This window comes from Arvicola amphibius, chromosome 6 (assembly GCF_903992535.2).
Source record: "Arvicola amphibius chromosome 6, mArvAmp1.2, whole genome shotgun sequence".
NCBI classification, from domain to species: Eukaryota; Metazoa; Chordata; class Mammalia; order Rodentia; family Cricetidae; genus Arvicola; species Arvicola amphibius.
Window position 1 is genome coordinate 63212947 of NC_052052.2, and position 25831 is coordinate 63238777.

General features: G+C 42.3%; 1 protein-coding gene across 1 annotated transcript in view; it reads left to right on the forward strand.

The window, feature by feature from the left end:
• The window catches only part of Frem1 (FRAS1 related extracellular matrix 1), a 115152-nt gene that overhangs the window by 16057 nt on the left and 73264 nt on the right, over nt 1-25831 (forward strand). Inside the window, exons 7-16 of the mRNA XM_042055309.1 lie at nt 241-349; nt 2774-2905; nt 6333-6677; nt 7280-7422; nt 11499-11695; nt 12812-12902; nt 14113-14280; nt 17451-17659; nt 21406-21499; nt 24226-24478. Coding sequence (XP_041911243.1) covers nt 241-349; nt 2774-2905; nt 6333-6677; nt 7280-7422; nt 11499-11695; nt 12812-12902; nt 14113-14280; nt 17451-17659; nt 21406-21499; nt 24226-24478 — 1741 coding nt within the window. The remainder of the gene's footprint in view (nt 1-240; nt 350-2773; nt 2906-6332; nt 6678-7279; nt 7423-11498; nt 11696-12811; nt 12903-14112; nt 14281-17450; nt 17660-21405; nt 21500-24225; nt 24479-25831) is intronic.

Consider the following 25831-nt stretch of genomic DNA (forward strand, 5'->3'; position numbering starts at 1 on the left):
ACTTGGTCTATTTGTGTCTATTTAAAAGGGTATTTCTATGATATGATTTTATCAATTGGTTATAAAGTTAATTTTAAAAATAGAATTAAATTTAAAACAATAGAGAACAGCAATACCAAATCTGGATCCATTTTTGCCTTGTGTGTGTGCGCACGCGCATGTTTGTGTGTAGCCCAGAACCAATGGGACTTTAAGCCCGAATTGTCTGTGCGCAGCTCATGTGCACTTGTTCCTTTCCAGCTGGAGGTGGAGGTGTACGACTTCTTCTTTGAGAGGAGCGCCCCCATCACGGTCCACATCTCCATCAGAACAGCAGACACAAATGCGCCCCGGGTGTCTTGGAATACAGGTGCGGGTGTGGTCCTGAGGGAAGCACAAGGAAGTGCACGGGTCAAGAAAAAATACTTTTATTCCACTTCATCCACGAGGCAATGGAAACCCAGAGAGACCAAGAAGAGCAGGCAGTTATCCCTGTTCTGCTTTTTCCCAGTAGCTGGTGAGAGAGAAATCCAGCATCCTTGAGTCCTCCGGCTACCTTCCTTCTTTGTGAGAGACACCATAAAAGTGTCCCCGTTTCAACAGAAAGGAGTAAGAGAGCTGCTGCTCGTGATATTGACTGAGAACAGAGCTGAGAGAGAAGAGGCCCCTGGCTCAGAGTTTGCAGAGGAGTGGAAGCCAGGAACCCATTCCCTGGTCCTATTTTTTGTTGGGTGGCATGGAAACCAAAATAAGTAAATAAGAGCTTAAGCAGCTTTAAAAAAAAGAAGAGGCCTTTACACTGCCACTCAAGTCCAAGTCGACTGGGAATGCAGTTTATATATTTAGATCAGATGCAAATGCGGAAATGCAGACGGCTTTTCCTTTCTCGCTGATACCATCAATGACGTTCACAGCGTACTTCCACGCAGTGCAGTAGGGTCATGTTAAGAGGGGTCTATCCATGTGTGATTTCAGTTCTGAGCTTAGGAGTATAATTCTGGCTGTTCAGGGATAATGAGAGAAATGAAGGAACTGGTCAACTGAAGTTGAGTAGCAATGCTACGTTTGGGTAGGTTACTGTGTTTTAGTGAGGAGATGACGCTCACATGCATCAAGGGAGCCCAGGTCTGGGTCTGGTTGCTGAAGACATTACAATCCTTTTGAAAATGAATTTTTACTTATTATGAACGTGGTATCTGCTATTATTGAAAAGTTAGAGAATATATTACATAGAAAGATAGCTTCATTTCCCCACTATATATAATATGGATATTATTACTGTTAGCGTTTTGATGTGTCGGGTGACTTTTGGTTGTCTTGGATGCTCCTCTGATGTATCCCATGATGCCGTGCATGTGCTGTGCTGTATGTGCGCATGTCACTTCAAAACCATATGTCCAAACAATGCTCATTTGTATACGCCTGTTTTTCTCTTTTCGCCATCCTCCCTCTCTTTCTGGATCTTTCCCCCCCCCCCCCCCCGTTTTAGGTTCCCTTTCTCTCTTCCTCCCTTTCCTTCCTCTTCACACTTCTTCCTTTCTGTTTTATTTTTTCTTTTCTTACAGTCATAGCTGCTTTAGTCCAATTTCCCCAGGAAACAGATTTGGAGGTACACCTTATCCTGAAAAGGAGGGAGGGCATTAGTCTCCTGTCTCTGTGATAAATATATAAGACAATAGCTTATAAAGAGGACAGGTGAGCACAGATCTAGAAATCCAGTCCACGATTAGTTGTCCCGTTGCTTTGGGGCCGGGATGAGCCAGCACATCTTGGCAGGAGCTTGTGGGGAAAGCAAAGCTGCTCAGCTCATGGCCAGAAAACAAAAAAAAAAAAAGCAGGGTGGAGAAGGGGCTGAATTCCCCAGTCACCTTCAGGGGTGTGCTCACAGTGACTTAAGATCTGCCCCCAGGTCCTGTCTCCTAAAAGCACTACCTCCTTTCTCATTACTGCCACCCTGGAGACCATGCCTGTAAGATGTGGGCCTTTTGGGGACATTTCACAGTCCAAGATACAGCAGGTGCTATGGCTGAGCCGGTCACAATTTTTTAGTAATATATAGATCACTCTGTTGTTCTGGTGTCTCCCTGAAGACACAGCCAATGTATCTGAGAAGAGTTTGAGGTGGATGAGCAAAGAGTGAGCTGTCTGTCAATTCCCAGTTCTACCGAGAGATAAGAATGTCTGATGGTGATGTAGGCCTTCATCCAGAGTCCGTGTTTTCCCTATTAACAGTGATCGAAACTCTACCAACTTCCTCTGGTGTACTGAGTCTGAGTGGAGGTTTTATTTCATCCCTTTAGTTGCATAAATCCATCTCTAATTAGAGTTTATACTAATGTATGTCCTATTTTGCATAGCACCAAGTGCTCTACAGCTAACATTCTTAAACGTTGCCAGGTACAGTAGCTCTATATAAGGATATTAAAGTACTGTGGATTCCCCACCCTATGGGATATATATGTTCTCGAAAGTCATATGTAAAACCCCTTCTAACTCTTGTCTTATTAAATCATATAGGTATAATCTCTAATAAGTTCCCTGTGGAGTCATTTAAATCAGGGACCTCTGTGAGCTTATCTTCTGCCTTTTCCTTCAGCTGTTAGTTTCTGGAATCATCGTGGTTCTTAAGGAATCAATTGTCAAACTGAAATTAGAGCTCAGTTTACTAAAAGCACAAGCTGTGTTCAAGTTTCATGAAAAGCATTTAAAGATACAACTTTGAGATAGATTTGAGTGAAAGCTTATTAGCCTTAAACAGATATGTTTGAGGACATGTTTCTGTCTTTTCTTGTAGGTCTGAATCTCCTCGAGGGGCAGTCTCGGGCCATCACTTGGGAACAGTTTCAGATCGTTGACAATGATGACATTGGTGCTGTGCAGTTGGTCACCATTGGTGGCCTGCAGCATGGACAGCTTACAGTAAGAGGTCAATGATTTATCTGTTCAACTCACTGTTGAATCCAGGCACTGTTTTCTTCCGAAGTAAATCACATCATGGGGCTAGGGAGATAACTCAGTTGTTAACATGCTTCCTGCACAAATGTGAACAACTGGGCTCAGTCCTCAGAGTTGATAAAAGCCCTGTGAGGTGGTGCAGGCTTTTAATCCCAGCCCTGGGGCTTCCTAGTCAACCAGCCTAGCCAGATCCAGGCGCTCCAGATCTCAGTGGCAGATCCTCATCAATCAATCAACCAACAAATCAATCAATCAATCAATGGAAGGAGCTAGAAAGATGACTCAGTGGGTAAGAGCACTGACTGCTCTTGCGAACCCAGGTTTAATTCCCAGTATTTACACAGTGGCTCACAGCTGCTTGGTTGCTCTGTTTCCAGGGGATCTGATGCTCTGGTTTGACCTTCACAGTGACAAGGCACACATGTGGTGAACAGACATCTATGCAGGCAAAAACACTCACATAATAAAAATAAATAAAAATATAAACATTTAAAAACAATAGCTACAAAAACAAGATGAAAGCAGTTAGACAGGTGGCTCTGTTTGTTACAGGCACTGGCTGTTCTTCCAGAAGGCCTAAGTATAATTATAAACATGCACCTGGCAGATCACAGCCATTGTTAAGCTCCAGGGGCTTCTGACTCCCTGTTTGGGCTTCCACAGGCACCAGGCATGGATGTGGTCGATAAACATATATGCAAGCAAAATACATGTATGCATAGCATTTTAAAAAATCTTAAAAATAAAAAAAAGCATAGGGTCCATGAAGAACGACAGCTGAGGATGACCTCTGGCATGTGAACCTCCTCTCACAGACATATATATATATATATATATATATATATATATATATATATATATATATATGTGGATGCTTATTCATATGAACACACACACATACACACACTCACCCATACACATACGAATGCACATCATATTTAACAGATGTGTATCTCTTCTTGGATGTCTTCCAAACAGAAATCATTACAGTCAGATGATGTGGAGATATTGAATCTCAACTCTGGGGGAGGCTCACATCCATTATGAACTATGTCTTATGCTTGGTCATTACTCAAGCTTCAGGTTTGCTCAGTTGCTCAATAGGTGTCCCAGTTGGAGGACAAAATATTTCTCTCTCATTTCTCTTTTACAGAGAAATATATTGTAAAACAGGGCAAAAAAAGCTTTTAAAAATGCTTCAATAATAATGATGCTATTATGTTGTTATTAGTTCCCACAGTGTCAAAGGCATGAGTCTGTAATGATGAGGATGGTAGGTAAGATGGTAAGAGCCCTTTTAAAAGTGGTGCTTCTATCACAGACTAAGTCTGTTTCTTATAATTCGCTAAGAGGATTTAATCCAATTATCCTCTTACTTTGCTTAATGATAAAGAAAAGAGAGAATTTTCATTTATCATTGTTTGTAATTGGGAAACTCAGAATTGAAAAGAAACAGATTACAGTTAGTTCTGCCTGATTCCAGGACAGTGGGAGACAGTTGAAAGCTGAGTGGCAGTCAGGACCAGGGGTCGGTCAAAAACCATGCTATTGCAGCATCTTCATAACCAGTGTTATTTTCTTCATGGCTTTGAGCCAGGAAAAGGTAGAAGGGACGAAGAAGAAGTCAGTCATTTAAGTTTGCAGTCCTATACAAGTTTTCCCAAAGCCCAGGGCAATGACTTGCATGTCTGTTGTAATAGTCTGTGTAGGAAATGAAACTCTGTTTATTAATACTGCATAAGTGGAAATTGAGATGGTAACCCATCATGCAGTGGGTTCTGGAATCAGAGAGGGGAAAAAGTTCTACTAACGTTTATTAACCCTTCTCTCTCTGTCAGATACTGGGCCAACCATTCTATATACTTTCATTCATTTTCCTCTCCTCACCTCTAGGAAGTAAGATGATATTATTATTATTATTATTATTATTATTATTATTATTATTATTATTATTATACAACCCATAATTTTGAAAACTAGGAAGTGAGTAACTACAGCCTTGAATCAGGCTATAGCTCTGGTTCTCAAACTTTGGCCTGTACCGACCCTTGGGACAGGACTTAGAAAAACATAGGCTGTTGAGTCCCATCTCCAGAATTTCTGATTAAGTAGGCTCAGGGCAGAGGTCAAGAAATTACATTTCTCGCACACCTTTAATCCCAGCACTCGGGAGGCAGAGGCAGGCAGATCTCTGTGAGTTCGAGACCAGCCTGGTCTACAAGAGCTAGTTCCAGGACAGGCTCCAAAGCCACAGAGAAACTCTGTCTCGAAAAAAAACAAAAAAAAAAAAGAAGTTGCATTTCTAATAATTTCCCATTTGGTGCTGATGCCACTGGTTGGAAAGATTGCTTCCCTAGGTGCTGCTGCCATGTCATGACAATGACCTGAGAGCTAACCAATATTTATTTACCAGAGGCTTACTGTTTGCATTCTCTCAAGTTGCATGGCATATCTGCATCCATATTTATTTGTATCTACTTATATCTGGCAGGATTTGCCAGAGGAATGAAACCAATAGGATGCACACAATTATATAAGGGGAGATTTATTATGGGGATTTGTGTGTGTGTGTGTGTGTGCGCGCGCGCGCGCGCGTCTGTAGACTGAGAAACCTCATGATGGAGAGAACTATCCTTTTTGTCCAGGAAAGTCAATAGAGTAATTCAGTTCTAGGCCAAGGCTTGAGAACTAGGGTAGTGTTGAAATAATTCTTAGTCCAGTCCAAGGTTAAAACCCTGGGAAACAAGGTGGGTGACTCTCAGAGAGATGTGCATGTAAGGGCCAAAGGCCCAAAGTCTGAGGGTAGGCAGAAGATCACGGGGGTGGGGGTAGATAGGTAGATGATAGACATATGGATGGATAGATAGATAGATAGATAGATAGATAGATAGATAGATAGATAGATAGATGATAGATAGATGGATGGATAGATGGATAGAGTGCTCATCCTTCCTCTGCATTTTTGTCTTAGGTCCATAACTGTCTATATCTTAGTTGACTCCTAAAATTACTAAATTAACTCTAATATTTTTTCCCAGTTACACGGAGTCTCAAATACTTGTCTCAAGTCCACACAGGTAGTAGGTAGGAGAAGCAATGCTCAACACCAGATGCGGCACTCCATCGCTCACTAAGCTGCACAGCCTACAGACTGTCCTTGAATTTTTTTGACTATTCTTGTTTTTACATTTTGAGGATGTCCTCGAGACTACTCTACATGTGTTTGACTTAGAACATTTCTAGTTTACGATGGTTTAAGGGCATACCTCCATGGTGGGTTTGGGGCATCTTTCTTGCCACTGCTTCCCGCAGCCCACTGTCCTGGAGTGATTCCTCCTCAGCTGTTGCCTCTGCTTCTTCCCTTGATCACTCAGTACCACATCTGCTCTCTTCCTCAGAGGGGAAAGGATTTCTCTTCACTGTGGCCGACCTTCAGGCTGGAGTCGTTCGCTATCATCATGATGACAGTGACTCTACCAAAGACTTTGTGGCTTTCAGGATATTTGATGGCCAACACAGCAGCCATCACAAGTTTCCTATCAACATCTTGCCTAAAGATGACAGTCCCCCATTTCTCATAACCAATGTTGTTATTGAACTAGAAGAGGGGCAGACTGTCTTGATCCAAGGGTCCATGCTGAGAGCTTCAGACGTGGACTCCAGTGACGACTACATCTTCTTTAATATCACAAGGTTCCCACAGGCTGGGGAGATCATGAAGAAGCCAGGGCCAGGACTGGTAGGTAAGTTCTAGAGAAGTAACACAGTTTGAATGCGATAGAATCTTTCTTAAAGAACTTTGCATTGTGGTCAAATTTGTGTAAGATTAGACAGCACATTTATGAAGCAGAATATTTTCCCATCTTATGCAGTAGAAATTTAACACTCACATTAAGTCAACCTACGACCTAAGGTTGTACATCTAGAAAGTTCTGGTGCTAAGCCGCAAGATAACCATCACACTAATAGAAGTTAAATCAGCCAAGAAAGGCAATAGAATAAATAAGTGGGATGGGAGAGATATGGTTTATTCTAGGTAGTCACTTGAATAGTTTCGTTAATATATTTGCCTCCATTTAAGTGCCAGGAATTTGACAATGTGAATCAAATAAGAAGGCTTTTTCAGTGTCTTTGAAATAAAAGCTATTCCTTGGAAATATTTTTCCATTGTTAATCCCACATTGAGATAGGGCAATTTTAATCCTTTGCTCTACATTTTGTTAAACATACTTAATGCAAGTCCTTGGCTATATACAACACACTAGCAGAGAGGATGTTTGGAGGTAAGTTCAGTTTCACTGGGCCCCAACACCTAAAACTGTGTGGTATTTTGTGGCTCCATTAGGGTATCCTGTCCCTGGCTTCCTTCAGAGAGACCTGTTCAGTGGAATCATTTACTATCGTCACTTTGGTGGAGAAATCTTTGGAGATTCTTTTGAATTTGTCCTGTGGGACAGCCACGAACCTCCGAATCTCTCAGGGCCACAGGTGAGAGACTGTTTCAGAGCATCTTCCCAAAGTTGTATGCTTCTAATGTGTATTAGCTCTAAAAGATCTTATTAAAAATATATGAAATCAGGTTTTGAGATTCAAAGTCTGAGAAGCAATGGATTGGGCAAAAATAAGTATGCCTCCCCCTCCCAGTATTATGCTCACACTTTTCTAAAGCACTTTGCAAGTTTCTGCATGGATACTGTTTCTAAGGTTACTTAGCTAGTACATGCATAGACAACATCACAAATCTGCTCACTTCTCAACACCCAAGAAGACAGTTTTTAAAGATAGTGTTTAAATTGCAGAGTTGAGGGGGAGACTTCTCTGAATTGCCTCCTGTTTTCAATACTAGCTAATCAACCTCCATTCCTCTTTGCTTCTCTTTCAAGCAAGTGATAGATACTTCCTAACAGATTTATTGAGGTAATTGTGACATATTACCTGGAAAACACTGAGCTCTCAGACACCTGGTAAATATTCAAAATATAGGTGGATTTTATTTGTTGTTTCTAAGATCTCAGATATGACTAGTGTTAAAGGAGATAATTTAAGTCCACAGTAAGCAGAAATAAGATGAAGCAAACATTATCACATAGAAATCACAGAAGATAGGATTGGTGTAGCATATGGACAACTGTAGAAGTCTGGGGAGTCAGGGTTAAACTTCAAAAGGAGCAATTGAAGTGAAGTGATTATGAATTTTGTATGCTATTATACCTGCTACCCTCAAAGGTAACATTAGCATGGATGCCAGCAAATTGCGAGTCTATTCAAGAAAGAATACAGAAAATGTGTGTCCTCTTGTAATGGATTCCTAGAATGCCAAAGCCACTGATAGTAGCCAGTGTGCAAAAGACCAGGTTGTACATGTTTGCTGACATGGGCACACTGAATGGGAGATGTGAAAGAATCATGCCACGGGGCTTGAAACCTGAAGAACTCAGCAATGTCTTCAGAATAGGATGGGCAAGGAAGTGTAGAAGGAACTCTGAATTCATCTGCTCTTTTACAATCACTTTGAAAGTGATTTATCCTCATTTCATCGATGTAGTTCACGCGTCATCCCAGGCTGAGCCTATGTCTTTTTGGACATTTCTTTTTTTCTTATTAAGCTTTTTAGAAATCATGTTCTTCATACACAAGAAGAAAAATACATATTATAATAAAACAGACCAAGTTAATTAAAACTCTTGAAACTATTATTTCTAAGACTGGGCAAGTAAGTCACTCTAAATTCTAAATATCTGGTTGTAAATTTATTCTGTATAATAGAGGGGTTCATTTATTATGATTTGTTTTTATTTATTTGTGTTTGATACAAAAAATTTGTGATACACACACAAATATGCGTACATATGTACTTGGGTACTTGTGGAGACCAGACAGAAGAAGGTATCAGTTCTCCTAGATCTGGAGATACATACAGTTGTGAGCTGTCCTGTAGATGCTGCTGGGAATGGAGCCTAGGTCCTCTACAAGAGCTCTAACCACTGAGCTATCTATCCAGCTCCAGGATGTTTTTGTTTGTTTGTTTTGAAGAAAGCCACAATAACACGTTTCCCTGCTTCTGTGTTCTTATATTTATGGACTAGGGAAGAGAGACAGAATAAGAAAGCTACAAAGTTGCCCTGTCTTTATGTAGCGTTTTGTTGGTTTGTATGGCTCTTAAGCACAGCTGCCCCCTCTGTCTCTCTGTAGGTTTCACATCCAATGATTCAACAATCTGGTGAAAGACAATATTTTTTAAGTTGCCTTTGTTCCTCACATACTATTTTACTTGTTTTCCCCTAAGCCATATGGTCTACTACTATTTACATATTTACATTATGTGAACTAACTATTGCAAGTAATGTGAATATAAGTATACAAAGGGATACATGTAGGCGCTATGCAAATACACCAGCCTTTTATTGAAGAGACTGGAATATCCACAGATCCACAGTGGGCAGTGGAACTCCTGCAGCCTGTATCCTGCAGATACCAAGGGATGACTTTCTCTAGCTCAGATTGTGGCTTCACCCAGCATCTTTCCCCAGCATGTCCACTTGTCTCTGCCATCAGCGTTTAGAAGCCATCTTGTTCAACAAACGGTTAGCGTATTTTCCTAAAAACTCACGCAAAACTGCTGTAGTTAATAGCGGCCAACTCTAACAATGGAAGTAACTCTTGGTACTGAGAAATCAAAGTGGAAAATAAGAGCAGGCTGGCATCAGAGCTCAGGTCACATGAAGGAGCAATAACCCAGGCCACAAGAAAGTTAGATGCTGCCAGGCAACGCGTAACTGCAGAGCCTGAATCCGAGGTCAGGGTCGACCCAGGCATCTTGCATTCCGACCTTCTACTTGTTATTCTGATTCCTTGTCAGTCTGTGTGTGCTTGCAGCCACGGGGACATCGGAGGACTTGAGGGAAGCTGGAGTCTGGAGCTGGTGACTGGTTTGAAAATGGGTTCCCGCTCTGCCTGGGAATGGCTCTTAATAATATCTTTGTTATGAACAGATTCCAGCACAATGAGAATGCTTTTATTTCTCTGTGGAGTTTGCTAAAATGGAATTTCTCTTGCCCACAGACACACACACTAATTGTTTGAGCATGCATAAATATGTAAAGACACATCAACTTAGGCAATCATAAAGCATGTTGAAAAATGCGCCCACCAAGAATTACTACAGGGGATAAAAAGCATGCTCTCCCATTCTTCTTTCATAAAGAACACATTGGAGAATAAATTAGCATGGAAAATGGTCTCTTTGAAGGCACAATAACTATTGTTTCCTTATTAAATCCAGTTTTTCAATTAAGGAGAGACTCGCTGATCCACACCATTGCTGTGAGAGCCCACAGAGAATTTCTGAACTTTGCAGATTAGAAAAATACTGTAAGTGGGAAAAAACCATGACACAGATTTAGGGGACTACAACTATGATTGTCTTTATATTCTTTTATTTTGATAACTGGTTTTAGTTTTTAATCATTCTAATAAAATAACAGAATAATTAATAGACTACAGAAACATTACTTACTCTTGGGAGACTGAAAATTCCAGGGTCAAGGTAGCATAAGGTTCTTTTTCTGGTGAGGGTCATTCTTTGTTCCTAAGGTGGCACCTTGTTGTCTTGTACTCGTAAGAGGACAGACTCTCGGCCCTCACAACGCATGATGGAAGGACAACCTTTTCCATTCATGTGGGTTTACAGGGGCCCAGTCCACTCATGGGGGCAGAACCCTCCTGCCCGAATCATCTCAGTACTGTTGCACTGTGAACTTCCAAGATGAGTCACCCAGCAGAACTGCAAGGAAGAAGCCAAGTTCAGAAACAGTTTCAACTGAGGAACTGGAAGGGGAATCTAGAAGATCCTGTAAGGGTGAAAGTAATCAGATTTCAGAGGCAGCAAGACAGAAGCATCAGAGCGAAGAAACAATATGATCCGAATCTGAGGGAGGGGAAGGAGCTTCACCGCGTGTCTCTAGTGTTGCATTTATGTTAAAAGGCAGTAAAAAATAAAGCTGAAAAGTGCAGTATGTGTGAACTCTGAAAGCTCTGGAATGTCATGCTAAGGAGCTTGAATAATACTTCCTGGGTGGTCGTTTTAAGGTGTGGGGGGAAGTGAACTAACTAATTTGACTCATGGTTTTTAAAGTTAGTGCAAGTTAACAAAAAGTCTAGAACAGCACGTAGTGTTAGGGCTGCTGCAACCACATTAGGAAGAAATTACAAGAGTGATACAGAAAATTTGTACGTAGACACTTGGCAATGGGTCGGATGGGGATGAGAAAGGAGAAGGCAAGAGTGACAGACAGTAAGGTGTCTAGGATTGATGACGGGTGAGGCAGCAAAGACACACGGGTTATTACCAGAGAGGAGGTAGAAAAATAAAATTGGGGCTGGACTTGGTGTTCTGTATGCCCATTTCCTACGACTCCCAGTGGATTAGCTAGGGTTGTGATGAATACACACACACACACACACACACACACACACACACAGAGCTATTTCTAGGTAATCCCGGGGCATTCTCTTTGGTGTTTCCTTGTCTTTCAATTTAATAGAGCAGTGCATTTTTATTCCAGGTGGTGACGATCCATATCTCTCCAGTAGCTGACCAGCTTCCAAAAGAAGCTCCTGGCATTTCCCGGCATTTGGTTGTCAAGGAAACGGAGGTGGCCTACATCACCAAAAAGCACCTACATTTCCTAGATACAGAATCACAGGATGGGGAGCTCGTCTACACAGTAACACGTCCTCCGTGTTTCTTCTTCAGCCACAGGTGCCTTTGTAAAGCCACTGTCTGTTGCACCGGTTCTAAGAGTGGCAGTGTGACTCAGTTCTCCATTGGGCAGACTTAAACTTACATACAATTCTCTTTTATCACAAATTTGTCCTGATCTTCACTGAGTGACAGCTAGTGACTGTCATGCAGCTTGTACTTTTTAGCACAGTGAGACTTAAACGAAACATTTGAAATCCCATTTCTCTAAGGTGAATTCTTATTTTTACTGATGTTTATTGAAGTCTGCAAAGTATTATTTTTAGATGTGGCAGACCACTTGGTATTTACATTTTATAATATCAATTCAAAACTGTAGCATAACTATCCCTTAGGCTAGTGTCATCTGTATGACAGTGAGAAAACCCTTGGGATGAGACAAATGATTTATTATCATCATGACACAGCAAAAAAACTTTGTTTAGTCATGCTGAGGGTGGCGCAGGAGATGCTGGACTTCAGGTTATAAGCCCCCAACATACATAAAAAGATAGAGCATCTGCTTTCGCCCCACAATGAGGTGTTTTTAAAAAGCTGGTTGTGGTGTAGTGGTCCCTGTAAGTGTCATGGAAGGCAGGAAAACGAACCATGAAGAGGTGAGAACAACTTAGTCTAGAGCAAACTTCTGGAGAGTCTGTGCTGAGTGGTTTACTGCCAGCATATTTAGGCACAGTACAATTTCGGGGAAGTTTCCTGGTGTAACACAATCCCTGGTACACAAAGATGCATAATTCCATCAGAACTCATGTTGTCTCTTCCAAGAAGATGAAGTCTGGAGACAGGCTACCTACATCAGCTAAAGGGTAGGGATGGTCCTGGCCATGTAGACAGCACAAAGATCATTTGGACTGTTAGCCATGTCTGGTCCTGGTTGTATGAACTTGTTATAGCCTGGCCCTTCAGATAACACAGATCACTAGGCTACAAGTTCCAGCCTTGTGGATGGAAAAACAGGTTATACGTCCTTTTCTTTGAGAGGACGATAGTACATGCTTAACACTCCTGGTTTCCCTGGTGGTCTGTGGGTGCAAGGACCTTTGGGCTCCCAACAAAGGATGATTTGATTTATTTTTTCTTAGCTGGAAAATAAGTTGACGTGGTCTGTATTTCTCTTAGACACTTGGACGCTGGGAAGTTATTCATGGTGGACAGCATACCAAAGCTAACCAAAAACCCTACAGCCCTGGGGCTGAGGTCATTTACCCAGGTATGAGAATTTGTAAAAATGTTGGCCAACAGAGTATGTAATGTATCTTCTGAGAAGGTGCAGCTTGCCCAGTGTTGGGTCTGAGATGCTAGCCAGTCTCTTCTGCCACAGTGCCTTGTGCTTGAACACTTCTGGTAAACATGTGACATCTGCCTGGAAGGCTTTCACTAAACTGAATGTAATGGCAAACCTTGTTATGAATCCACATGGCCTTTGGCATCATCATTTTGCCAGTGGCCGGGTGCTGGTATCAGCCCCATGCCTGTGTTTTCATTCTACCAGCTGTAGGTCACTCATTCTTCTGCTGTCTTGTTGCCGTAAGAAACTACCACACATTTTGTCATTCAAAACAAGAGCCTTGTTTTCCTGTACTTCTTGAAACTAGAAGTGTTGAGATCGTGGCATTGGCAGGCGTGGTCTTCTGAGCCCTGCAGGCCGCTCTTCCTCCTGGCTCATGAGCGTCTAGTGCTTTGTTAGCAGTCTTTGGTATTCCTTGTCTTGAAGATGTATCATCTTCAGCTTTGTTTTCTGTCAATCATGTGTGCCCCCATCTGTCTCTTCCTGTTACAAGGGGACCAGTTCTATTGGCTTGAGGACCTATGCTACTCAAGTATTTCTACTACAAACTTCTATAACGGCTCGATTTCTGGATGAATTTACATTCTAAGGTTTGAAGGAACTTCAGTATGCCATTTTACGGGGTTGCAGCTTATTCCATAATACTTTCCACTCTCCTAAATCCTTCCTACCTCTATATTCCCTCTGGTCAACTCTCCTCTAAAGACCTAGGGGGAGGGGGAGACCTGGTATCAGATGTCTGTGGTTTGGGGCTAATTATGTCTGATTTCTTAATAGTTAGAAGGTGTAAATGTGCCAAGTCTACTGTTTTGATAACTTTACTAACCTGTAGGCTTACACAGCTTGTGTTAGAACAATGACTGAATGGAGGGATGGACAGAGGAAAGTCTGTCTGCCTTTTGCAGAGTTGATTGGACTCCATCATTTGACACACTGCCTGACTTCATCAGTTTTCCTCTCTCTCATGTGTCAGCAATGTGGTTTACAAAGGAGAGTCTTGGGAATCTTTCCATTCATGCTGATACTTACTGTGCTCCTTATCAATTATCACACAGTGGTCTCAGACTTAGGTTACTAAAGGACTCCGATCTCCGCAAACCAATGCCTATGTCTGTCTCCATTTGCTTCTCAGCACGCTGTGAACCATATGAAAGTGGCCTACATGCCACCCATGCAAGATATAGGTCCCACCCCTCGACATGTACAATTCACAGTGTCTGTCAGGAACCAGCGTGGAGGCACCTTGCACGGAATCTGCTTCAACATCACGATTCTCCCAGTGGACAATCAGGTTCCTGAGGTATGCCGTGTTTGACATGGAGGGCCCAAAGGAGGGAGAGAAACAAGAGTAATGCTTTAATTTCCCTGCTGCAGTATAGAAAACGAGTAGGGGTGGGGGTGGGTGGGAGACTCTATTTCCCATGGGACTTCTTATCTGAAAGGTGAAGATTTTTCTATGTTGAGTTTGGCATTGTTTTCAAAGCCTTATCAGCATCTCTCATTCTGCGAGCGCCCCTTGTTGATCAGGGGAAGGAGATTAAATGATGGGTCTCTTAGCAACCAGAAGAACCTATTTGCTCTCACCACAGGCCAGCTACGCTGCTGTGTGATCCAAAGAAGCTTTTTAATTTTCCAAAATGAATTAGGATGGACCCTTTCGTTTTACCTCATGCCACTGCTCAATGTCTGTGGAAGTCTGAAGGGGCCCGAGTTTTTCTTTAAAACCAAACTACAAAGGCGTTGCTACCTGCTATGTCTGCTCTCTGAGGCTGGTTTGCTTTGAGAGTTTTTTCTGGGTCACCCTTCCCCCCAGATTACCATACTTGATTAGTGTGACTATTATTGGGATCATTTTTTTACCCTTAAAAATGGAAAGACAAAGGAATATTATCTCCCATTTGGCCAAAAGGCCCTAGACCTTCCCAGCTTGGTGACTTCCCCAGGCATCTAACTACCTGAATATGGCCAGTCCTGGTGTTTTCTTTTCTGGTGACTCATGACAACTGCACCTGCCTCAGGACAGCAAACAGATTTCTTACTGGAAGGTCCAAGGGAAGGCACTTACTCAACATGCAGAGATGGTTTTATGGCTCCAAGTATTTTTATTAATTATTAATTTTATAATATTATTTTAATCTTTTAAGTTGTGAAGTTGCAAATTTGAAGGGCCAGAAGATTTCGTAACAAGGCTGACTTGGGGTTTCTCTTGAAAATATAGAGCCCTACTAGCACTGAGCCCGCAGACAGCGTGGCTGCCAGGCAGGAGGAGCCGTCCATTTTCAGAGTCCCCACAACACACTGCGCTCACTTATGTCAGCGGCCCAGTCTCTCAAGCTGGCGAGCTTGCAATCTGTGGCTGAAGAAGTGTTGACAGCTCTGCAGCCAGAAGGCATCTGCACCAACTCCATCTGGGCCCCCTTCCCGGCTGAAGACCTGGCCTAGTGCTGGCGGTGAATCTAAGTCTGAACTGCTATCGAGTGAACCTGATTCGATTTGTTAGGCCACCCTTGTCCGTGTATGAAATTTAGATCCTCTACCAAAGCTTCCCCTACAAAACTTGTTGAAAAGTCTCCTTTTATGCAAAAAATAAAAACAAAATCCCCTCTAAGCTTGGAGAAGGATGATCTGTGTGCAGGTGATCGTGGAGCAGATGAAAGAGTTATCTTCATTTGAAAGAAGATGAAATAGTAAAGAGGACTTTGGGCTACAGCGGATATTGATTTCTCTCTTTCGTTTATGAGCTAAGGACAAATGAAGCGGGATTTCAAAGAACTGAGACTATTTGAAGTTGAATTGGTACTTTTATGATATGAGGTTGAGTTGAGTGATCTTCATGCAAACACCATGCAAACCTGGAGCCCCCTAAGTGTTACTCATGAACCCTCAGAATTTTAAGGGTTGAGCTTGCTTTAAAAGAAATATTTCAAAAATCACCTTATATAGTAAAGTGTATTTTATGCAATGTTCCCTATATGGGAGACTAACTTGGTTCAATGAGAAAATAGGACTCATGTGCATGGCCCTTGGTGCATGTTCCCTCTAGAAAGCGTCCCGTTCTCATAGTGAAGATGGAGGTGTTGAAAATCAGCAGGAAGCATTTAGGAAGAACTGTCAGGGTCGGCTGCAGAGAGGAACTCGATTATTCTTGTGTTTTTCTTTGCTGGTGGTAGTTTACTAAGGAGTGAAGGCAGCCACATTCTAGTTAGAGTCTTCTTTCCACAACCCAGGGTGCTGCCCTGGAGACATGCACGAATGTCTTTGATGGCTCTGGAATGATTGACTTCCCTCATACTGTGTCCCATTGATCAGCAGGGGAGGATGTGTGCAGGGTGGAGGCTGTGACCTCATCTCGCTGAGAAAGGTGATTCTTTGTGTAAGAGTTGTCCTTGTATGGAAGCGTGCTTACCATAGGCCTTCTGTGAGGAACCGTCAGAGCCCACAACTTGAAGTGCTAATTTTGGAAGCTATTGTGCTAAGTAAACTCTACAGGATTTTCTGCTATAGTCTTGGAACCTGGAGCACATGTACATACCTTGCGAATGTAGCGAATACATTGCAGATCAGTTTTCTACACTTGTTTAATCACAGAACACGTCTTGCCCACTCTCAGTGTGGTAATAAAATATACCAAGCTGCTCCACCAAACTTGCTTTCTGCCTATGATTTGTTAGTCAGGTGAACACTGGGATTTTTGCTTTGGTTTGTATTGAAATTGCCCCTGTGGTTTTTAATATTTAAGTCTAATGCTTGAAATCTATTTCCCCTGGAATTATAACCTTCTTGTCTTCAGTTTCCCTGCCCCCACTCTATCTGCAAAACACACAATGGCATTTCCATCAACCTCCCAAGTCTTAAAGAATTTTGGGGGCAGTGGTTCTCAACTCTCTAATGCTGTGACCCTTTAATACAGTTCCTCATGTTGTGGTGACCACCAAACATAAAATTGCTTTCACAATAACTATGATTTTGCTACTGTTATGAATCAGAATGTAAATATCTGATATGCAGACTATCTGACCCCTGTGAAAAGGTTATTTGACCCCCAAAGGGGCTGCAACCCACACGTTGAGAATCACTTTTTTAGGGCTTAAAAAAGAGGTGGATCCTTCCTTTCATGGGGATTTGGCAAAGGCTGTGGGACGATGGTGGCACCTTTTCTCTCAGTTCAGTACTGCAGCAGCCTCCTTTTTGCTGGCTCTGCTACCCAGGCTCTGGGACTCGTTGAAGTGTAGGTGCTTTCAAACTGGGGGTCTGTCTTTGTGTCTTTGTATGTGTCAAAACTTGGAATTGAAAATATGCAAATAAAATATTTTTTTCAGACAGATTATTTAGCTCTACCTTACCACCTTATAAGGAGTCTTGAAAGGTTAATTGACGTGCGAGGATGGTTCTGGAATTTAGGGATCTGAGGCCCTCGTGTTCAGCAGCATCTTATTGAACAAAGCCTTGTGTGTTCTTTCTTCTTTCTAGGTATTCACCAATACCCTGAGAGTGGCCGAGGGTGGTCAGTGCACCATCAGCACAGAGAACATCCTGGTTTCTGATGTGGACACCCCATTGGACAGCATCTGCCTCTCTCTTCGGAAGATGCCTCTCCACGGCAGGGTAGAGCTCAATGGGTTTCCCCTTAACCCAAGAGACACATTTTCATGGAAGGACCTCATTACCTTAAAAGTTAGGTTAGAAAATTTTGTGGTTTTTGTTTTTGTTTTCCTTTCTATGCAGTGACTCTCTATCCAGACCAACTGTGAAGCGCAGTGCTGAGAAAGAAACCTGCCCAACCCTTTCCAAACAATACTCCACTTCATATTGTTAATGCTCAATTGAAAATTAGAGAAGTAGAAAAGAATAATATTCTTCCAGACATTTTCTTTCTTTCTGGCTTACTATAGCAGAGGGAATGAGTTTATGAATATTTGTGCAACAAAAATTAATGACCATGAATTGTCATTTTGCCACAGCTGCACATATCACAAACCCAGTAGAGACTAAAATAATCTGTGCAGCTAATTGAAGTTGGCTCTTAGAAAAGGCAGTTTCATAGCCTTGGAAATGCAGGGGTATGGTAGCCTATGCCTCTAATCCCAACGCTCGGCTCGGGATGCTGAGCCAGGGGGATTGGGAGTTCAAGGCCAGCCTGGTAAGAACAGAGGGCAGGAGGAATGGGGTGGTGATGGCTAGCTTTGTCCACCCACGTTTTAAGGATAAGCTTTTATTTCATTCTACTGGGTACAGGTTTGCCGGTCCACAAGTAGGGACTGCTGGTGGGTAGGCTGTGGTTCTGGACTCAGGTCTCTGAGAGCAATGGGGATATTTTCCCTTTCTCTACTAATATAGTTGTAAGAAACCTTTTCACAAAATCTAGTGAAACATCTCTGGAGTACATTGCAAGCTACTTAAAAGTAATATCCAGGCAGACAGGCAGACTAATTTTCCACTTACCAAATCTGACAAATGGAGACCTCACCCTTTGTTAGTGAAGTGTGGTAGGAGGTGTTTGTCCTCAGATGTTTAGTTTTGAGCCACGAAGGTCACTAGGGATCGAAAACTGCATACGAGGTCTCTCAAACCTTTACAGCACAGTTAAATCAGACTTAGAATCTTTTCTGGCCTCTTTCCTAATTCCCATTAGAGTTTCCTATTTTGGCCAGGTGTGGTGGCACAGGCCTTTAATCCTAGCACTAGTGAGGCAAAGGCAGGTGGATGCCTGAGAGTTTGAGGCCAGCCTGATCTACAAAGTGAGTTCTCGAGCAACCAAGGCAGTTACATGGAGAAACCCTGTCTCAACCCCCCAACACACACACATACACACACACACACACACACACACACACACACACAAGATTTTTCTGTTAAGCTTCTAGCTTGGATCTTAAAATCTCAGTTCCTCTCTACGTGTTAAGACTTTTGTGTAGGCAGTGCTGGGATGAAGGGCAGACAGAAGAAAGTAGAACTGTTTTCTGGAATTCTATGCATTGTCACCTTTCTAGAGAACTGCAGTTAAGTGTTTTTTAGTTATTTAACCTGAGCCATCAAGACTGGCGAGGTACATCATTCTGTTCTCACGCAGAACTAAGCACCAAGATGCTGAGGCATTTGCGAGTGTTTTCAGGAGTTGGGTCTTAAGGGTCTGCTTGGCTCCACTGTCTGGCTTTACATATATGTATTCCCAGATACCCTTAGCTGTTTTAGGGATAGCAGCATTGTGAAATATCAGCACACTGCAACTCATAATTATTTTTGGTGGAAACAGTAAGAAGCATGGGAAGACAGAGCATAGAAGGTAGTGTGTTTGAGAAACAGGGGAGTAACAGAGTATAAGCCTCTCCTGCCATTGGGATTGAATCCATTATCACCCTAGTGGTGACCCATCTTGAATACAATATAGTCCTTTTTGGCCATGTAACAATATCATATAGGTTCAATATACTATACTGTTTTGTTGAAACTTTTATTTTTGATTCCTAGGGGTATAATTCCATTTGTTAGTATGAACAAATCATTGGTGTAATTTTTTTTTAAAAGACTCAGTTAAATTCAAGAACTACTTAGAATTAACTGACCATCACTGTCACATAGAAAGTATGTGAAAGGGAGCTGGAGAGATGGCTCAGCGGTTACACTGATTGTTCTTCGAGAGGTCCTGAGTTCAATTCCCAGCAACCACATGGTGGTTCACTACCATCTATAATGAGATCTGGTGCCCTCTTCTAGGGTGTAGGTATGCATGCAGGCAGAACACTGTACATAATAAATAAATAAATTTAACAACAACAACAAAAAGAAAGTATGTGAAAGGCCTAAAATGAAACAATTTCTTTTTTAAACAAGTGGCTGAGAAGGAAGAGGAAGCTAGGGCCAAGGTTAGAACAGCAACAACCAAAAAGGTCTTTTTAAACCTGGGGAGATGTGTAGATGGAACATGGAATATGGTGGAGGGGGCCATACCTAGCTCATAGATCAAGACTTTAGAGAGGAGTGGAAGAGTTCAGAGCACAGGAGGGGGTTGGAGGCACAAGGATCATGGCATCCTTGGGATGTTCTGCTTCGTCTCGGGGTCATGCTGGCTCCAGTCAGCCATGCTCCGCTGTTGCATGGATACCAGGCCAGGGACTTCCCACTGTTACAGGGGCCACTGGAGGACTACTTTATGAAATCTGTTCTCAAAATTATTTTTAATTATGTGTGTGTTTTCATGAATGTATGCACATACACATGCACATATGTGGATATATGTTCATGTGAATGAAGTACCTGTGGAGGCCAGAGACAACAGAGACCCTGAAGCTGGAGTTATAGGTGGCTGTGAGCTGCCTAAGAAGGGTGTTGGGAGCTGACCTGAGGTTTTATGTAAGAACAGACCAGGATTTTAACTTTAAGCTCTTTCTCCTGCTTCCAAAGGGTTGTTTTAGTTTGTTTGTTTTGTTTTTGTTTTGGGGAAAAATTACCAATGCACACACAATGTTTTCCCAGGAGGAGAAAGTGTACATTTAGAGATGTACATTTATAGTTATAGTATATAACTTCTCATTTATAATTATAGTGCTTCTTTTCTTATTTATTTACTTAAATAATTACGTATTTACTAAACTCATGGCCAAGGTGATGGAGGAGCATAGCACGATTATTAAAAACCCAGAGACAGATATTGGGGTTCAACCTGAAGGTCAGAAAAGAAAAACAGCCAGCCACTGGCTCTTACCTCTACCTCAGTCTGAGATGGCTTTCCTGCCTTCAGGAACCTCAGAATGAGACTGTATCTGAGAGCTGTCTCCTTCCATTTTATATTCCTCTCTAGGGCTGAGATTAATGGCGTGCACCAATACTGCCTGGTTTCTGTGGCAAACTAATGTGGCTACTGGGATTAAAGGGTGTGTCACCACTGCCTGGTGTGTAAGGCTGACTAGAGGTTGTTTTACTCTCTAATCTTCAGGCAAGCCTTATTTATTAAGATACAAGTGAAATATCACTACAGAGGAGTGCTTATGCTGTGCAGCTTAGTTTACACCCGTGTTGCTGTGTGGAGCAGCAGACTGTGTCCCACCACCTGGCTAGCTTTACACCCAAAATAATTACATGGAAACTGTATTCTTTTAAACACTGCCTGGCCCATTAGTTCTAGCCTCTTATTGGCTAACTCTCATCTTGATTAACCCATTTCTAATAATCTGTGTAGCACCACGAGGTGGTGTCTTACCGGGAAGGATCTTAACCTGCGTCCATCTTGGAGAGGAGAGCTATATTGTCTGCCTCACTGCCTTCTTCCTCCCAGCATTCTGTTCTGTCTACTCCGACTATCTAAGCTGCTGTCCTATCAAAGGCCAAGGCAGTTTCTTTATTAACCAATGAAATTAACACATAGATAGAAGACCCACCTCCATCACCGTGTGTTTTTAAAAGACTGACTTCCGTACCATCCCTGTAGGTATCACCATGATGGAGCTGAGGTTTTCCAGGATGAGATATTCTTGGAGGTCACAGATGGCACAAACTCAGCAGAATTTGTCCTACACATTGAGGTAGGTAGAAAGTTTCCTCCCTGAGTCATTTGAATGTAAAGTCTTAATTCTGGGAACTTCTCCGGGGTCCCAGAACAACTTAAAGTATACAGACTGCAAAGCAGAGGGTTGCCAGCTGTGTCTGTGAGATATCTAGTCAGGCAGTAGAGACAAAGGCTCTACCAAAACAGACTTTCTCATTCCATCTCCCTACCCCACCCCAGTTTATCTGAAGCTAGAATTATTCTAAGCTTGAATACAGATACCCAATTTAAAACGTAGTTTATTCTGTGATATAAACTATGTCTAATATTTTTGAACTATGACACACGAGCTTTATTATCAGCTGGGAACACTGTCCGGAACCACTCGGGTTCTCTATCCTTATGGACAAAGCCATGCATGTGGGACTCCATTAGGAATGTCTCTACCACAACCCTGAAGTCATTTCCCCCCTTCCTCTGACAAAGTCTTTTCACAAAGTTGGCACATGATGAAGGGACTTCTGAGAACTTGGGTGTTTCTCTGATGTGGGTGACCAGGGCCATGAGCATCAGCGGATGGTTTGCAAGTGTTTATAGTTGCTAAGAGAGAAGTTTATCACGTTCCCTGAAGGGCCCTGAGTGTTCTCGTCCTGCTCACTTCCATCTCTTCCTGTTTGAGTATGGGCTAGATTTCAGCGACATAAAATGCTACGGGTCTGGAAGATATTTTATAGCTGGTCATTAATAGAGTGTTATTATCTAGAGTTTGTTTTGAAAACAGACAGGGAAGGAATTATCTTTCTTTAACATGCTTGGGCTCCTGAAAAGTCTGCAGCTGGTTCCAAGCTATGAACTTGGGGGTGTAATGTGAGGCGTTCTTCCTCATTTTGTGGCCCTGCTCCTCCTGGTTGGTATTGATTGCCTGCTCTGCCAGGTTCTATACCATCTCTCCTTTTCCTCCTTACTCCTCACAAATACCTGTGATGGCTTCATGAAAAGCTGGAGACCATTTCAACTTCAAGAAATAATGTTTTCTTTATGGGAAACTTTTATATACAAAGTAAGATTCTCTGAGTTACTTTTCCATTTTTTCTTTTTTTGAGGAAAGACCCTACTCCTGTCTGTTATATATGACCATCTTATTATGCCTGGCAATAAACAGCACATCTTAGCAAAAGAAAAAAAACTTTTTTTCATTTTTTGTTACTTTTTAAATTAAAGGACATAATTTTATATGCCAGACACAACGATTTTTTGGACAATGTTTGTGATTTTTTCCCCTTCACAATGACTTTTCACAGTTATCATCCATGTGAACAAATTAATAAAATTTCTTAGGGTCAAGCAAGAAAGAGAAGTCTTTAATGGATTCACATAGAAGATATGAACAAAATAATTATTTTTCTTCATAGGCAAAGGGGAGAGCAGACAATAGCATTTTTACATTTTCATAACTAGTTAGAACATCTACCCATGCATCCCTGTACCCATTGTAGGAAGGTATCAGCTTCATTCTCTTGTATTTGTCTACAGCCCTTAGCCTTTGAATGCATAGGAACCAGATAAAGTTACATTAATTCATTTATTCATCCAACAAACGTTTAGTTACCACCTTCCATAATACATGTGGGAACTTAGATAGATGCTTGTTGAACAATTAAGAATAAGATAAACAAGGTTCCTGTTCTTGAAGTTACAGACCATAGAGGATGACAGCCACTAACTGGATAATCACAAAGATAATTGATTAATACACACACACACACACACACATACACACACATATGTTTTATGAACAGAAGAATAACTGAAGCTTCTCAATTATTCTGAGTGATCAGGAAACCTTCCTTGGAAAACACACATGGGGTCTGAGGCAGAAATCAGTTGTACAAAGAGATTGAGTCAGCATGTACTGGGCAGGCTCAAGGGGGAGACGGAGGCTGTGAGAGATGGCAAGGAGTGTGTGCTTGGGTGAAATAGAATGGGGTGGCAAAGCCCCCTGTGGCAGGTTACACCAGAGACTCCTAGGAGAATCATGGGGGGAGCAGAGGAGACACTGAAGGACCCTGCTGACCAGCAGTTGAAACTGGTGCTTACTAAGATCACTTTGGCTCAGTTTGTAGAAGGTTGTGTAGGGCTGAAAGGGTACACAGGCTCACAGACCAACCAACCAACCAGCCTAACAAACAGCCACAAAGTTAAATTAACCAACCAACCAACAAGCCAACCAACCAAACAACAAACAAAACCCTGTTACTCAAGCCATTTGACATGCTGTTATGTTTCCCGTGGACCCGTGGAAACTTTGTGGGTAGCTGGAAGTTGAAGGTGGCAGAAAGCTTTGAATCACCTGGTAATTTGAAATAAAAATAACATTCATGTCATGGATGTACATGCATCCAACCACTGGGCCCCGAATTCTTGCAGAATGTGTGTGTATTAATGAAAGAGGCTGTGTGTTAAAGGGAGGGATGCTCTATATTGCATGTCTGCTTTGTCTTCTGAGAAGAGTGAGTGCTCTGAGTTCCCAGCTATAGCCACAGACTCCCTTCCTGCCTAAATGATCTCTCATGCGGAGCATTCCTCCACCAATTGAGAAAGTCAAAGACTCTGGCTGCTTTGGTCAAATTTCACGGCTATTGTTCCATGTGTCCAGAAGATGAAAAATGCCTGTTACCGTGACTGTGAGCTGTGCTTTACCAGCTGGGACATTTGTCACTTCTTCTTTTCCTCAAAGCTGTGCTCTTTTTTTTTCCTGCTTAGGTATTCCCTGTGAATGATGAGCCACCTGTTCTGAAGGCTGACCTCATCCCCATGATGCATTGCTCAGAGGGTGGAGAGGTGACTATCACCCCTGAATACATTTTTGCTACTGATGCAGACAGCGACGACTTGAAACTATTGTTTCTGATTGCCCGAGAACCTCAGCATGGGGTGGTGAGAAAGGCTGGAATCCGCGTGGACAGGTTCTCTCAGGGAGATGTCATCTCAGGGGCTGTGACGTACAAACACACAGGTCAGTGACAACCTGGTGTGGGGAAGGCATTCGAAGGAGTCTGATCTCCATCTTTTGCCATGGGCTCCCATAGCATTGCAATCTTAATGCTTGTTTCCACTAAAGACAAAGCAGTCTGCAGCCTGAATCCCAATTTGAAAGCATGGTCGTCATGGACAGAGGTCCTCTGGCCTGAGTATGATGTGGAGAAGGAGCACCGTCACTTGCTCCACTGTTCAAATGCCTCCTCTCCAAATCCCCCTCACCCAAACCTGTCTTTTTTTTTTTTTTAGTCAACTTGAAGAATTTGATCATTTTACTTACAGATTTATAAATCATAATGAAATACCAAAGCAGGCCACCAATGACATCATCACTTTAAAAAGTCTCCTGACCACCAGCCAGCTTCCCAGAAGTAACTGGTGTCCGTTCTAAGATCCTAAGAAGCAAGTCGATGTCTTGTAATCTGTATGATTTGCTCATAGCGTGTGACAGAACAGAGTGCAGGTTTATAAGGACCAGGTTTCCACTGATGTTAACTCGATATACTGTTACTCAGTTGACATTTCTTCCCGCCATGTGACACGTTCAACGAGAGAAAGTAGTAACTCAGCATCTGACATTCACAAGGAGCAGCATTGAGGCCTTGGGTCACAGTGGAGTATGGTCCACGCTGCTGAAGCACTGTTATCTAAGTGTGCAGATAAAACCCTGTCATATGGAAGGATGACCGTGACACACTGGCACTTCATACTGTCCTTCTTTGCATAACTTCTTTCCTGCCAAGTTTTTTTTTTCAGTTTGATATAAGCTGGAGTTATTTGGGAAGAGGGATTCTCAATTGAGAAAATACCTCCATAAGAACAGACTAGGCAAGCCTGTAAGGCATTTTCTTACAGATAGATGTGGGCAGTGCCATTGCTGGGCTGGTGGTTCTGGGTTCTATAACTGAGTAAGCCATAGGGAGCAAGGCAGTAAACAGCACCCCTCCATGGCCTCTGCACTAGCTCATGGTTCCAGATTCCTGCCCTGTTTGAGTTCCTGTCCTCACAGCATTTAATGGTGGACTGTGTATGGGCGTGTGTTAGAAATAAATCCTTTCTTCCTCAAACTGCTTTTGGTCATAGTCTTTCATTGTAGCAAGAGAAATCCCAAGTCATCGACTTAAGTCTAAGTTAATAGCATTTGCTCAGAAGCAGCATCATGCATTTCCTCTTGCTTGAGTTAGTAACGCACTGTCACAGCTTCGTGTTAACACACCATAGGTTTCTTTAGACTGAAAACGCAGTGGAGGAATGGGGGTAAGAGGCTTTGGAAAGGCTAGCTGAGTGGGACACTGGAGTACTGATTTTTGTGTCACTATGAAAAAATACC